Below are 16,735 nucleotides of genomic sequence, written 5' to 3' on the forward strand. Positions count from 1 at the left end.
TGAGTTAAAAGGTTTGTTCACATGGTATTTTTATTTTTATTAGCTGATGTAATATAAACGTGATTATAACATGAAAAAGTTTTTTAATATAATTTTAAAATTATATCATTAAATTTATTTCACTCTCCTCTATTTCTAGTGACCTTCTAACTGTCACTAGAAATAGGAGAATTAAACAAATTTAATGATATAATATATTAGATAGTTATTCGAATTTCCTTACAAATTAAAAAAATATAAAAGAAATTGTTTTTCTATGGTTATATTTTGTTAAAAACGTTTGCTATATATATCGTGAAAAATTTAAAGTTACATTGATTTCTTATCAAACTTTAATTTGATATTGTTTAACGATACGATGGTAATTATCGATACATCTGTTATTGATAAGTGTGTGTATGATAATCTCGTGAAATATCGTACGCCGATATATATTTCTCTAAATATTATACATAAAATTTTATAATTGAATCATATTTATTTATATTATTTTTTGTTACTTTTAAGCATGATTAGGTAAAACAATATTATATATAATATAGCTGATAACAGACATGCGTATGAATCACTGTAGGTTTGTTTATCAGACGGATTGTACATAGCGATTTTATTGGTATAAATAGGTTAATGAAATGGCTATTTTATTACTGCGATAAATAAGCCATCACATCGTCATTAACTACGTCGCTCCACTTTAGATTAACGGGTGATAATGGCAAATGAAACCATATAATTGATTTATAAGTTTTCCATTAAAGTTACGTGTGAAATATTATCGCATCTTGATATATTTATCCCCTTTATCAGCTTGGATATGTAATTCGCACACATATACACAATTTGTTCATCAATACGATCCATTAACGAAAATCATTTATTTTCTTTACACAGACATTTTTTTAACATTCTTGTTTTATCATTTTACTTTAACTTTATCCATACATTTATCGCCTTGTTACACTAACCATGTTATTATACACGATACGGATACGATATATATAAAAAAATTGGTCAGCATATAATTTTTAATAACTTTTATTATATACTTTTATCGAAACTTGTATAATAAGATTTTATAGAAGATGTCTTCCATCGCTCGTTTCTAGCTATCATTTCAAATGCGGAAATTAATCGCACGATTTCAATAATCAGTTCGGATGATAAGTTTTTCACGACGTCGTCGTGCTCGGGACAATTACGCGAGCTCCGTTCCGGAGGGTGCAATTATGCCGTTTAACGAATATCATGGCGTCTTTCGACTCGATGGCCCATCCTCCCTATCCGGCGTTTGACCTCCTCTCCGTTCCCTACCCACCGCCTTACGTACTCCACCAGGGAAGTCCTATTCCGTAATTAGAATCTCCCAGCCCCCTAGGAGGCCTCGCGACCGACTTCGCCCCCTCACCGGCCATTACTTTTAATGGCGTTGTTAATGAAACTAGGTGTCGCCAAATTAACCTCCCATTCCAGCTGTGCTCAACCGTGAACGAAGCGTTGCGCTCGGAAAAAGACGTAATTAAATTTCTCTAATTATGTTGCCGTATGATTATCGCCGATAATAGACTCCTGCTTTACAGATCATTTTTGATAGACTTTTGATATAAATTTGCAGAATATGACAATGAAGGCTTCCGAGAATTTGAAGTGATACTTCTTGAAGCATTTATCTTATTTATCTTTAATAATAATTGATATATATCGTGTATAAATAAAGAGAAATGTAAAACACTATATTTATATTTATATCTTACTTTTACTGATAAATGCGCGTGCATTTAACATATAATTTACGCTACTAATATAGAATCTTAGAAACAAACAATACGCTAAACAACGACCACATTTTAAAGCTCGTTTAGACAGATTTTCGAATTTAGTTAAAGTTACGATCATTTGATCGAATGTTATAATGTTATAATTTGTGCGATAAAGAATAGTTTCTAAAAATAAGATTTTATAACCATTGGAAAATCTTGCTCTTTCCCCTCACAATTTTTATCGCATTGTAGTATTACAGATCCACGAAAACACGAGTTTCATAATTGGAGGAAACCTATCTGGTTTCGAAATGGTTTCCTTCAACTACTTAGATTCTTCCAGACTTCATCTCTCGAGATTGTGCTTGAATTCAAGAGCGAGGTGTTTACATCGAGCCAAGTTTTAGTGCACTTTTCATTCTCTTGAGAGATACGGGACAGTATTAAAAAGTATAAATGTTTTCGCGCGATACGATGTAACACGATGAGCAGTTTGGGAGGAACTTTTGCTTGTGGCTACGTATTCGATCGTGGCCCGAAGGAGAATACGATCGGCAGGGCAGCCGGAGAGGGTTTGAAAACCACTGGTTCGGGCTGATTATCGCGGTAACCACCTCCCGAGCGCCAATTAATCTTAACTTTTACGGGGCAAACACTTTTCATTAAGCCCGCCTCTCCCGCCGGCGTCGGCGTCGGCGTTTCGTCGTCCCTTCGCCGCCATCCCTCCCTCGTTTCTCGCAGCCTCAGCTGCCCCCGCAAGTCCCCCCCCCATTTTCTCCCTCCCCTCCCTCACCGTCTCGCTACGCCGCTCATCCTCCTTCGGCTACGGTGAGGAACGGCAAGGAAAATGGCTCCCCAGACAAGCGTTTAATCTGGCTCTAATTAGCAACTTACCCTCCACCATTGCTCTCGCTTTCTCCCTCCTTTCACCTTCCCCTTTCCTGCATCGGGGTAGGTGCACTTCTCGCGCATTCTCTGTGACCAATCCCGTTCTCTTTCTGTTTCTGCCGAGAACAGGAGCGGATAGATACAGTTTGGACCCTAAAGTGAAAGGATTGAAGTGTATGTTTTTTTTTCTTTCGTCGATTAACCTTAAGAATGCCAACTTCTTTTTTACTCGATTTTTTAAACTTTTTAATTAATGGAATGTTTGTGTTTTAGTATAATTTCTTAAATACATGTAATTATATAAATATTGAAAAGTACGTATTCCAAGAGATTAAATACACCGTAATGATATTTTGTCAAAATAAAATTAATTAAATTGCAAATTGACATTGAATTATAAAATTATATTAAAATTTATTTTCATTTATATTTATTTAAAAATATCTTAGTTTATATAATATTTTATATACGTTGGGTATTTATGGACGAATGGATAGGTGGTATCCATTTTTGTAGATGGTCGATAACATAAGGTAATTTATCGACGTTGAAGCAAAAAACGCTTTCTGCATGCACGTATCTATAATCATGAGAAATTGAAGGAAACTATGTTATATTTGTTGTATACATAGATTTCTTCTACAGATTTTTGAAATACAAGTATTAAAATAAATCGAAAAGTATATCATAAGTTAATAACGTGATATGAAATGTATGAACTATGTTTATTATAATAAAAGAAGAGTTTATCTGTTAAATTAATTTTTAATTAATTTTAAGTTAAGTTAATTTATTAAAAAATCGATAAAATTAAACGAAGGTATTATTACTAAGGAATTTATAGCGCAAACGAAATTTTCTGCATATTTTTTTCCTATTTTTAAATTGTTTTTAACTTCTTTATATATTTTATTTAAAAAATATATATATATATATAAGGACATTGTGTACAGGCGCACCGTTTGAAAAAAAATCTGTTGTATCAAATTAAAAAACTAAATGATACATATTATTTGTGTAAAAGATTTGATTAATAATTGACGTCAAGTTTCCATTATATTAAAATCCCATTATAATATTATATTAGTCGGCGTCGAGTGGCTCACCGCTCTGTGCGATTGACTCGCGATTTGTAGACCCGAGTTTAATCCCACGTGCGCCTAAACGCGATTTTTCGCGTTTAATGAGCCAAAAAATGGCTCCATCTGGTGATTAAAAGATCTATGATCATTAAGCGCAATGTCATTAAAAATCATAGAGAACTCTTCGTATCGTCAAAAAGAAGCAGGAATTATCATCAGAACTCCTGAGTACTATAGTTGGGGTGCTAACTTAACATACCCTAGTTTACGAGATATTTTACATTTTATTTTGGTACATATTTACACAAAATGTTAAATACCTCGTAAACTATTGGTTTTTTGGTACCTCTACCTTAATACTTTTATATGCAAAATAATTAGAGGAATTACGTTATCTAAAAAAAATTACATAATTCCATTAAAAAAATTAAAGGTGACTATCAAAAGAGGACTATCAAAGGTCAAATCGATGGCACCATCTTATGTCCCCCTTCGAGTCAAACAACTTTTGTCTGAAACATTTTTTCGATAAACGCCTTCTTTCTGAAATAATCGCGTGGAAGTTTTAAAATGGGACACCCTGTATATGTTGAAATGCCGAGTGTTAAGAGTAATCAATGGGTGCTTTCCAATTGATGACACAAATCGACACAAGTGTCGTTCTATCTTTGTCAATCACTAAATATCAAGAAAGATAGAACGATACTTGTGTCGACTTGTGTCATCAATTGGAAAGCACCCAATAGAGACTCATATGTTTTAATGACCAGATAGAGCTTATGAGATAATCAGATAACATGAAATTCAGAAAGCGATGAATCTTCAATAAGATAAGTGGAAGATATGCATTTCAAATGAGACGTGTTTCGCAATCTCTTTAAAAGAAGAGATTGTGCGATTTAGGCGCAAAATACTGCGAGATGTTGCAGACGATGCAAAGCTATCTTGTGAGTTCCAATAAGATTCTATTAATAAACAGTAAGAAAACATTACTCATACATGCATATTTTGAAATATCTCGAATGCAAGAAAATGTAGATGAACATTGCAAATGAAAACAATATATACATTTGATAAATCTTATATTTTAAGTCAAAATAAATTTTTTTAATATACATTCAAAATATTTTAATTTATTATTTTAATTTATTATTTCTTCAATTTTTAAAACTTCTTATGTAACATGAATTAATATTATAAAAATTTATGTCAATAACATTTATTGTATTAATAAGACGAATGTTTCTAAATTTGGAGACATCTTTTTGTTTTAATATATATGTATGTATGACAATAAATTATTTAATACGAGTAACGACAACAAAGTTTATAAGCAGCTTAAATGTTTATAAATATCTCCACTTTTACTACTAATTATTACTAATTAGCGTCTCGAGAACTTCAAGTTGCTAATTAATCATTGGAATAATACATCGACTACAATTTTTGATTAATTTTTTATCACTAGTTTCGAATACACTTAACAATCTTCATACGACAACGCTTTAAAAAGCATTATATTTTTGGCACTTTCGAAAGAGTGCCTAATTCTTCATAATCGGGCGCGATTGTGAAAAGTCTTTAAAAGCATGATAAGCTTTGGTAACTTCGCGTCTTTATATTCTCTTCCTTCTTTTCACACTTCTTCTTCCTTTTTGCGGGTAAAACAATTCGTCCTTCGAAGGACTAAGGCTCTTCCGCTTTAGCTCATAACCTTATCGATCCAGGGTACGAATTTCTGGATATTGGTATACACACCGGGTAGGTGTTCGCGACCGCAACCGATACCCCAGGAAACCAAACCGATCAGAACGTGTCTGCCTTCCACCGACATTGTGAGCGGTCCGCCAGAATCACCCTATTACAAGTCAACTTGTAAACAATCTTCTAATTGCACATGTGTTTAGCTGATTAGCGAATTAATCGAATATTGCTTGGAGTATTCTATTTTGAATGATTACCTGACAAGAATCTCGGCCGCCTTGTCTATATCCTGCGCAGAGAAATACATCATGTATGGTTTCTCTTCTCCCGGCTGCTCTGAACCACTTTTGACATTTGTCGTTCGGTATTACCTAAATAAAAATATATAACATATATGTATATACACATATAAAGATATGTTAGGAAAATTATTTATCGTGTAATTAAACAATATTACGAACATTATATGCATAACATTAATTGGTTAATATATAAATTTATCTATGGCAAAGAAATTGTTTTTTTTCTTGTTTACGATTTATATTAGAATTAATTAATATAAAAGAAATAAATTAATATAAAATATCGTAAAAAATATTTTACAGAATTGTATTGTATGATACATTGCATATTATTTTTATTGTATATATTTCGGCCGAAGAGACATTTTATCATCAAAGATGAGTACATTGGCCTGTGCTTGAGAGTGTGTCTACCTCAACGTCGACTTCTTGAAGAACGGATGGCGCCGAAGTTTGACCATGTCTGGTTCGTCCCCAACCAGCGACGGTTGCGGTTCGGCCGGAGAGCTTCAAATTCCTTGCCGGCAGGCAAACCGGGACGATGTGCTGCTTAAAAGCTACCATCCGGGACAGCTTCACCAAAGCCACATCGTTTCGAAAGTCGGTAGGAGAGTATTGCGGGTGTATCTGTTGTTATTTTGTTGTTTTAACGTTATTATTAAGCTATCATGTTTTATTGATTAAGGATACGCGTGATAAAATAAGTGGGTGTGCATTTTGAAATTCCTTTTTTAATATTATATACGTCGCAATACGACGCAGAGTTCTTGAACATGTATTGTTGAATCAATAAAATTTTAAGTATTAATGTTTAAAGGAAGAACCTCTTTTCTCTCGATACTAAATTCTTCATGGATAAGCCGTTCCGACTGGTCTCGAACGTCCCACTCCCCGAGTCGAACTTTCAAATTGTTATTTGGTGTTCTGACATGAAATATATGCATATATCAATATTTTTATTATACTGAACTGCTAACAATAATAGTCAATACTAACGTTGCGACGCAGTGTGCTGCTGTGACCACCCATCGGTTGTTCAACAAAGCTCCACCGCAAGACAACTTCTTACTTTGTAAGAATCCTGACTTGAGAATAGCGGCCTGCAACAAAGAGAACATTAGAGGCCTATTTCAGCCACGTTACATGAAATATGTATCCGAGTCCGCGTCACGGCTCGCGGCCTTTAGAGAAGATTTAATAGATTATTTTCCTCCCTCTCCGCGCTAGGCGAACCGAGCAAATTGATGGCTCGTTCCTGATGAATAATGTAGAGGAAAGGAAGAGTGTGTCGCTCCGCGACAGCCGAGCGAGAGATACGTTTATAACCAAGACGGAGAGGAGAAAATCGTGCGAGAAGAATCTTACCTGCCACGGATGACTACCGAAACTAGACGAGTGTCCACCTACAATCCTGTTGCTCCTCGTGTAGAGCTCGCCACAGCCTGAAAATATGATTTCTGTTAGCTATTGCGAGACCTCAATACGCGTTCAAGTGAAAATGTTCGATGTGTTGGTGATAACACGCGATAACACGTGATGATGCAAAAGTGATTTGGGGATCGACACACGATCGAAAAGATAATATTTGTGCGTGTCATAGAGGAGAAAATGAGAATATGCGATACAGAGGATAAGCTCACACTAATAATTTATTAACTGATACTTTCTACAATTATCGCAATTAACCTAGGTGTCTACTTTAAGATTCTTTGCGCTTTGGTGAGAGACAGAAAGCAGAAAATAGACATGGCATACAGTGTAGAAAGTTCGCGCAACTTTAGGAATTCTGTTTATTACGGCAGATTATAAAGATACATTATCTACAATTAATCGTTGCGAAACTTTCTTAGTGATTTTGCTTAAGATAAGAGAAGATATGAATATGAAGTATTTATTACATAATTATATACATGTAATTATTTTACCTATTTTTTCTTTACCTATTAGATTTTTTATTTTTCATTTTGAATTTAATGTACAATTCGATACATACATATAATCCAGAGCTATATTTTTGTTAAAGAGTTAAAATTAATTTTGATATTATAAAATGTTCTGTCTCATATTCCTATCTTGTGTTTAATTCAATGCTTAAAAGAACTCGAGAGAGGACTATTAATATAATTTTCTTCTTTGTCCCATATTGCTTCAAACAGTTATCCAGTCTCCTATTGTCCTCCTTGTTTTTCGTTTTTTCCGTTTTATCTTTCGTTCTCAGCCAACCATTTTTTTATTTTAGTATTCTCTCATTTTTTTTCTTCAAATTCAATTTCTCGATTGTTTCCCGGCAATACTTTGTGCAGAAAAATGTGCGATGTGACGATGAAAGCATTGGTGCTGTTTCCATGCGAAACATTGCGTATGCGTGTTTAAATACTGTCTCCGTCATTCGGGATTCACTGTAGAGCAATGTGATTATTATTAACTGGTATATTTAGTAATAAATATTTTGTATCGTTTCGATGTCATCCATTTTATGAAATTTGTCTAGTTCGTCTCGTATATTTCATATTGATTTCTGTCGAAACTGTAATTCTTTACGTACTTTTTTAAATCAGCACTTTCTCGACATGAATGAGTTAAGTGTGATATCTGGTACGAAATCTAATAATCTGTTGATATTTGTTGATATAAATCACGCAAACTTATTTTATATTCCATTATGATTAGAATAAATTGGTGTTTTTTCAATCGATCCCAGTATAGTCAACATCGAACATATTCAATTCAATAATTAAGTGCACCTAAGAAATTTGCAAGGTCTCAATCTGTTATAAATAAAATAGCAATAAACGTAAAGAAGGGTCGATCTGTAGGCATGTTGAAGCGATATAAGTTTGAACTGTAAGGAATATAATTTCGAGGTGAGCTCAATTTCCCATACTACAGAAACACGGCGGGATTCTTGCGTGTCTGTAATCTTCGGAATCTGAACTCACCGAGGTGATTTCAGCGAGTCCTCCGACTCGTGCGCTTGACATATATCATGCGACACTCGGTGCAATAATCTGCGTGCATTCTCATGCGATTACCACGATATCTGGAGTAGTCCATAGCGTTGGTCGAGTCCTCGATTGGGCCACCGGAAGCGGCGGGCGGATAGTCACCGTTGTACTCGTCCTGTGGATATTCTTGAACTGTGTGATGCGGACGAGTGGTGTACGTCGGTCGGTCGTGGCCGACTGCGAGATCGTTCGGCCGATCGTGGTTCCAGATCGCGTAAGATGAATCGTAAAGGCTGGTCGGATTATTGACGCCACCCACATACGTGGGCCGGTGGGTCTCGTGGTTGTGCGAGGGCCTGCTGGGCCTAATCGCGCTGCCGTAAATGTGCACGTCGTCGTCCACGTATGGCTGTTGGTGCCCGAGATTTAGGGTAAACGCTGGGCAACGTAACGATGTCGCTATTAGCTATTCGGAATCACTCGCGTTGTGGCTTTACGGCCATATTAAGGATATATTACATATGCCATATTTTAGAACATTACCAAAAGTATAGAAATTTCATTTTATTATATTGAGTAACCGTTTAAATTTTGGTTTAAAAGTTAGTTAATTTTTTTTGTTAACTCTTTAATTCTTAAGTAAAATCGCGTTTGCAGTACTTATTTGATAGGGCCACGCGTAGGATTACGAATTAAAAAATAGTTTATATACATATATTTTAATTTAAAACTATGTATATTAATAAATGTATGTGCAAAAGTTCAGTTGTGTGAATTTACTTATATTGAAAAGTTATTTACTTAAAACAATAAAATATAGTCATTTCGCTCCATAAAGTCATTATAAGCCAAATTATTTATTGTTTTGCTTGCGCAGTGTGATTTCAGAACGTATTTATGGTAACAATTAATTTAACTAATATTGATTTTTAGCCGATTGTTCGATTTATATGATTGATAGTATTATAATATTATAGTTTTAAGTCCGATAACGTAGTGATTATTATAATTATGTGTATTAGCTAATATTTTAATCACAGTTAAAGAATTAAAGACTGTCAATTTAGAATAGTATATCTATTTGAGAAATAAAAATATAGAAGATTACTATGATACTGATAATGTCATAATAATAGTAATATTTTTTTTCACTTTCATTATTTTCTCTAATTGTTCATTGCAACCAGGAAACACAACCGAGGTATTTATTGTGTAATTTTGTCTCTAGGACGGAAATGCAAAAGTGAAAATTTTTATCATTGAAGTTAAACGGAGAAATTTTTCACTTTTTACGTTTCCGCCTTAAGGAAAAAGTTACGTGATCGGTACTCAGATAAAACTATGTACTGCAAAATATATAATGAGATAGAATATATATAATATAATATAAATATATGATTAGAAAAAAGGAAAAAGAGGCAAAACACATGTAAAAGAGTAAGAATAATGCTATAAGAAAACATAATATTGTACAATTTGTAATTGTCTTGTTCTGTCGGTGACACTGTTTCCTCGCTTGTCTCTATTTGTGCCATTGTATTGATAGTTACGCGGTTACGGTGAGCGACTTGCGGAAAGCACGCTCGCGTAAAGTTCTACGGGCGTGCAACGCAATGCCGTCGTGTAAACTAGGTGTGAATAACTGTATTTGAAAGTGCTGGCCGTACTGTCGCATCGTTGGTGCGCGCGCGACACACTAGCTGGACGATGTTGGTTGTGTAATTTCGGATGTCGGATAGAAATCAGGTTACTTCCAGTCGGTGTCTCCTTTCAGTTCGCGATAATCAAGCGTTCTCAACCTTTTCGCGATCTAATCTCATCTTGATCCCTAACGTTAATCTGAAAAAGTAACGTTACGTCTCCTACTCCGTTAATTATAGTATCATTTAAGTTCTCTTTGTGCTTCTCCGCTAAATATGATCCGAATCTCTCTTATACTATACGCAGAGAATATACATTGAATGTGTTGTTTTATCGTAATTTTTTTATCATAACTTTTATCGAGATTTGACAATTCGACCGTAACATTTAAAAGCGTTTACGGAAGTTCCTCTCAAGCAAATCACGCTAACAGTACGGTATAATCTTGAAGTCTCGGTTCAGAAACTCAGTTTAGTGACATTGGAGAACACGGACCTTCTTTCAGGATGTCGCAAATTTACAGCGGCATGACGGTAGATAAAAGGACCTCACGAGTTAATTGAGAGACACATCGTTGAATTAAATTCTTCTCTTCCTTGAGAAAAACACACGACACTTGCATTGTCTTCTCCATCTCTAAATATTAACCCTATTGCTCAAATATATTATATGATCATATCGTTTGGCTCAATATAATCAAAGTGCTTTAAAAATAAAAAATAAAACATTTTTACAGAAAAAAGAAAAAACTTATAAATTTGTGAAGTTAGCACGATATTCTAAGTTAAAAAATAATTACAGTTCCAGTAGCACTCTTTATAGTTCTACACATCCTTTATAAAAATAAAAAAAAGTTCCACATTTTGTATACTAAAAACCAAAATTGGCACATCATATTTTCAATTTTCGTTTTTTTTTAAGTATACAAAATGCGGAACTTCTTTTTATTTTTATAAAGAACTATATAACTATAAAAAGTGGTACTGTCATTATATTTGACATATTAAGAGAGTGTATCGTGCTAACTTTACAGATCCAATAGATATGCTTTTTTGATATATATGTTTGGGATATATGTACTTTTACTATAGTGCAAGAAAACTTACTAGCATTCTGTAACAGACCCACGGTCGGTCGCGGTACTTTCTCAGGTATGTCTTCGTCGTCCACGCAGCAGCTCCATATTAAACCTCCGGAACATAAATCGACGGGTCGACCACCACCCATAACGCAGGTAATGCTGAGGCCACACTCAAACTTCGCACCTTTGTACTTGCACGTTTGCGGTATCACTGAAATAGATTCCACATATCAATTAATATATCTATGTACAGTATATAGATTGTCACACGCGCGTTTCTCGTTGTTTTAATATTAGTATCAATTTATTAATTTATTACTAATGGGATTATTTTAACAATAATAGGAAAACGATTAATAAATAAAAGTTTTGGCTGAAAATGGCTTAGTTAAGAATTTGTCTTATAATAAAAAAGCATTTTAAACTGAAAGTCTGCATCTGGTGTGATATCGATGTAGTTGTTTATTTATTATTACATGATTATAAATTTAATTTCGCTAAATAAATGCGTTTTCGTATTTAACGTGTCTTCTTTTAAAAATCCAATATCAGTTGTTGTCATGAAATGAATTCCATCGTTTTAATACGTGCAATTGCATTAATGATTTACTTGATTGATGACGTATTTTGTCAACAGTAAAAAATGAGTGATATTTTAGTATCTCATTTTACAAATTCTTAAACATATCAGATATAAAATGTTGAATTGTCTGTCTCCTTATATTTATTTTACTTTTTATTCGTTTAATTATTTTATATAATTTAATTCAGTTATAATTTACGGTCTTATATCTTTCGATGAATTTACGAAATTCACTTTCAGGATCGATATATTTACTTTAAAATTTAATCTTTTTTTATATCTCATTTCTGTCTCATTTTGAATCCTACATACTTCTTCCCAACATCTCCATAAGGCCGCTCTGGAGGTTGGAGTTATGTCCTCGATGATCATTGGTATAGTTTCGCTTCTTCCTGAGCGTCTCTACTAGCAAAGCACCTTGCTGCTGGCTAGTCAACTTCCTGCCTCTGCCCTGTCGATGTCCGTCTACCATTTCGTCGTGCACTCCATTTAATCTTTTTCGTCTAATTTCGTTCAGCATTTCTTGGACGTTTATTTCCTCTTCTTCTTCGTCTTGTGGATCCTCTTCGAATACTTCCTGTCCGTTCCAATTCATTTCTTCTGTATCATGATTCAGAAAATGATCTGGAGTACTTTCAGAGAACATAGAATTCTTTGGATGATCCGTGTTTTCCAATATGGCGTCAGTGGTTACATCCTCGTTGTATGGAAAATTCGGAAAGTATTGATACTGCTCGACCTTGGACGGTATGCCTATCACGTTTTTCAGGTTGCTTTCGATAGCTCGATTCTCACGCGTGAGATCCTGTCTCATCTTGGCGGTTTCGGGTTTCCAAAGATCGTGATGCTCATTCGAATCGTCGGTCACCGCGAATCTTCTTGGTGAGTTTTGGAGAACATTGTCCTCGCGTCGATTTAACTTTCTCGATGAATATACATCGGATCGCTGTAGACGAATTTCTTTAACTTTGATTGGTATGATCGATCGGCTTGCAGTTGCAATTTTACAATCCTCCCTGTGTTTCCACGAATAAGTGTCATGGTGATCGAAAGCGCTCGCCACGGTGATCAGAAGCACCCCGAGCACGATCTTCATGATCGACTTTGACTTCCGTTTGTCACTTCGAGGATACCTTGCGCATCATCACGATCTCACTGCACACTTGAAAGTTAAAAGGGGTGCACTACAGTGAGGATAATTCACGAACGGTCCATTTCCTTCTCCATTGATGGCGATCGATGAAGAACAGTAGAGATCTCACGATTGAAAACTAAATCAAGTTTCTCCGAAATTATTTGAAGAGAAACTTGACTTAGTTGGAAGCTGTAAAGTCAAGTTTCTCTTATGAGATTCGACTAGTTGAAATTTCACTTGCAAAAACGTTTGAGGAATTAATTGGCACACCATTAATTTCTTTGAAAAGCTAGCGTCTTACTCTTTCTTTCATGTGAACAATAAACTTTCAACTTTTGAACAAAATCTTTGAATGCACTTAATAAGATTTGATTACCGATTAATCCAGGATTGTAAATCCACAATCTTGAACGTAGCAAATGTGATTCATGGCCGAATTTCTTTCACAAATCTCTCACTTTGTCGAAAGCTTTCGCGAGAGGCACGGTATTTCGAACAACTTTGGGATCGCAAAGCACTGTGTAAGTACCGCCATTTTGATATCACTGATTTTCTCTTGCAACAGTTTCGATTTATCGCAGAAAATTTTCTACAGAAGGTGATCGCGGACGCAGCCTCTTCTTGGAGATCGCTGACGCGTACAAGTCGAGAGACAATGTTAAAAGGTTAAAGGCGCCTTATGACACTTCACCAGAGTGACGGTGATAATACACGCCTTCTGCACGTGGACTGGCTTAAACCGATGTCCCACGAGTCTCGATCTAAGAAGACGTCCACTGCTTTCACCGGCGTCAGCTTTCCCGCAACAGTCGTGGCGGTGTCGTCCCTTGGTCTTACATTGGTTCCCCACCTTCACCAGAACATATCGCGGTTTTGTGTCTTATTTTCCATTTCTTTCTTCGTTGAATTATTATGTCGCGTGAAATTGTCGTACTCTGAATAGCTGGAAAATTTTGTCAAGATTCGGGCCAGTCGCCTCGTGTAAACGGAAAACCGAGATAGTTATTTTTATAATAAATCCTTTGTTGAATCGTTTAAGTTATTTTGTTTTATTACGCTATATATTCAAATGCGAAAATTATGTTTCAAAAGATTAGAAATTTTTATTTAGACTTTTCGCTGTTATTTTCATTTCTTTATTAAGATTTTTAATAAATTTCATCATAATAACGAATGTTCATTGGGAAGAATGATTAAATATTTTCAGTTTCTCATTAAATCTTAGTAAACACAGATTTTTAAAGATTCTAGGAGTGTCATAAAACTTTTATCATAAATAAAATATTTGAGATTATATATGATTTTGAGAAATCTGTGTTGTGTGGCAGCTATTTGCTAAAAATGGTCATTTACATCGAATAGATTCGATAGACTGAGATTTCGTGACTCAATTTTATCGCTTCATTGACAGCATTTTTACTTTGATAAATAAAATCTAGATCGATTCAAAGTATTCACAGAGTATCTTATTAAGTTTATTTAAAAAAGAGTAATTAGCGATTAATGTTTAGAATATCTTTCATATGAATGTGAATTTTTATTTTTAATAAAAATTAAGTAGAACTTACAGATCGTGCTGCGAAATTTCTTATCACAAATTGAGTTAGATCCAATCAAAATTCAAAAACTTTACTCGTGTATTTCAATAATTCAGATAAGAAGTAGCAGGTATGATTTTCAATAAAAGGAAAGATATCATCTCCAAACACTCACAACAACAAAGAAAAGGTGCGCTGAGGTCGCAGTGAAAACTAAGCTTCCGTGCGCTTCATTATAAATATTCTTGTAGAAAGTAAGCGTCAGTAAGTGGCCTTTCAAGTACGATTCCGATTTCGTCTTTCTTGTTAACTCAGCTGTGAATCTTTCGTACTTTATCCATATTTACGGAAAATAATTGTAATCGCAATATTTTTTCATTGAGAATAGTTATGATAGTTGCATTAAATAAATAATTGCATTGAATAAAATATCTCTCATTCTTATAACAGAATTCTTTTTTTACTCTTAAAAAAATGTTTTTTAATGTATTCTTGCAACAATAAATATCTAACTATAGGGCTACTGAGAGTACAGCGTGGTAATCAGAGCGTAAATTACTGTAAAAAACATACTTTAAAATTCATAATTTATTTGAACATTTTATCTTGAAGTGACTCTAAAATAAAATAACTCGGAAACGTTCGGATAAATTATTAATTACCAAGTTGTGAAAAACAATTTATTACTTTTTAACTAACTGTAACTGTAACTTTTCAGAATCGGTGATTCGTAACAGTAATTATTTTTTTTTAAGTTGTAACTGTAATTAGTCACTTATAAAGTAACTTTCTCATTTCTGTCTATACATTAAAGAGAAATATGACATGCTGAATTCACCTTCTATTTTAAATTAATTTGTTTATAATTACTATAATACACGCAATAACATTAAAAACATAACATAAATTGTCTAGAATAGATCAAGATATAATATATATTGGTTTGATTGTGTAAGTACGAGTATCCAGTTAATCGGTTTGTCATCTTAAAATCTTTCTGATATCTATCATTTCATCGAGATCTTACCATTACACACAATTGCATTCACAGAGCTGAATCATCCTTATCGCATGCTATTCAGCTGTTAACTGAAATTGTTTTAAGGGGATAATAGATATCACTGTCAGCATTATTCAGCGTTTTGATTTCATAGAGGTATTATATGATGACACATGATCATTAAATGTACTTGAATTGTACTATTGTATTTAAATTATACTATTAATTAACACAGGAAGTTGAAGCCTCATTCTTTCGACAAAGTCACGAAAAATTAATTTATTATTTTAATAATAAATAATTTTTTTAAAGTAATTTTTTAAATTTATTTTAATATATTATATATCTGTTTATTTTTAATATATTAATATATAACATAAGCTGAATAATAGTGATGTTACTTACATCCAAGTTCATCGAAAAATCTCATCTGTCCGTGCGAATCGATCGCATTTTCGATATTTTCTTCTTTCTCTGGCTGACCTAAAAAAATATGATCAAATTTCTCCTTTGGTAAAGGATTATTTTTAATGATATCGAAAAATGTCATTATCTATTTACCAAACTTTCTCAGAAATCGGTTGTTCCTTCTCTTATTAGCGAGACAGCTGGTATCGGCGATCAGAAGTAGCGAGATAAGAGCTCCGGCTTTGAGAACAGTCATTTCTCTCTTCGGCCGTCAGCGATGATCATGCGATTCACTGTCGTTCGCTAAACATGTTCACGACGTCGTCATGAATCGTTCTTAATCTGACGCCGTATCATTTTGTCGCGTTCCTCATGATTTCACTTTGAAATCCGTCTCGCCAGCAGTTCTATTAAAAGTCTAAAAAGATCCCTGAATGAAAAAGAGCGTACTTTTTTTGTTTCACACGCTTTTTCAAACTGCGCGAGTCGCTTGCAATTGAATGTGGTAAAATTTGTTTGCGAATTGTTAAAGCTCTCACATTTTACACTCGCGGACACTCCATTTAATCGAACGACTACGAAGAGCCCAAAGGGAACTTGATGATATGAATCTCGCTGGAAAGTGTTAATTGCTGGAACTGTAAAAGACCCTGTCTTTGAAAACATGATTG

At 34.1% G+C, this 16,735-nt stretch overlaps 1 protein-coding gene across 1 annotated transcript; it reads right to left on the bottom strand.

Annotated features, from left to right (window-relative positions):
- Positions 1-5,292: 5,292 nt before the first annotated feature.
- Positions 5,293-16,320, bottom strand: LOC108772630 (uncharacterized). The gene is made up of 12 exons (XM_018538201.1): positions 16,218-16,320; positions 16,058-16,139; positions 13,810-13,968; positions 12,296-13,116; positions 11,426-11,611; positions 8,766-9,116; positions 7,099-7,175; positions 6,730-6,833; positions 6,558-6,657; positions 6,148-6,360; positions 5,689-5,802; positions 5,293-5,585 (listed from the first exon to the last, which is right to left on the bottom strand). The coding sequence occupies exons 1-12, from the start codon at positions 16,318-16,320 to the stop codon at positions 5,430-5,432; spliced, it is 2,466 nt and encodes an 821-aa protein (XP_018393703.1). The 3' UTR covers positions 5,293-5,429.
- Between the last annotated feature and the right edge of the window lie 415 nt (positions 16,321-16,735).

The sequence above is a fragment of the Cyphomyrmex costatus genome, unplaced genomic scaffold, assembly GCF_001594065.2.
Source record: "Cyphomyrmex costatus isolate MS0001 unplaced genomic scaffold, Ccosl1.0 scaffold193, whole genome shotgun sequence".
NCBI classification, from domain to species: Eukaryota; Metazoa; Arthropoda; class Insecta; order Hymenoptera; family Formicidae; genus Cyphomyrmex; species Cyphomyrmex costatus.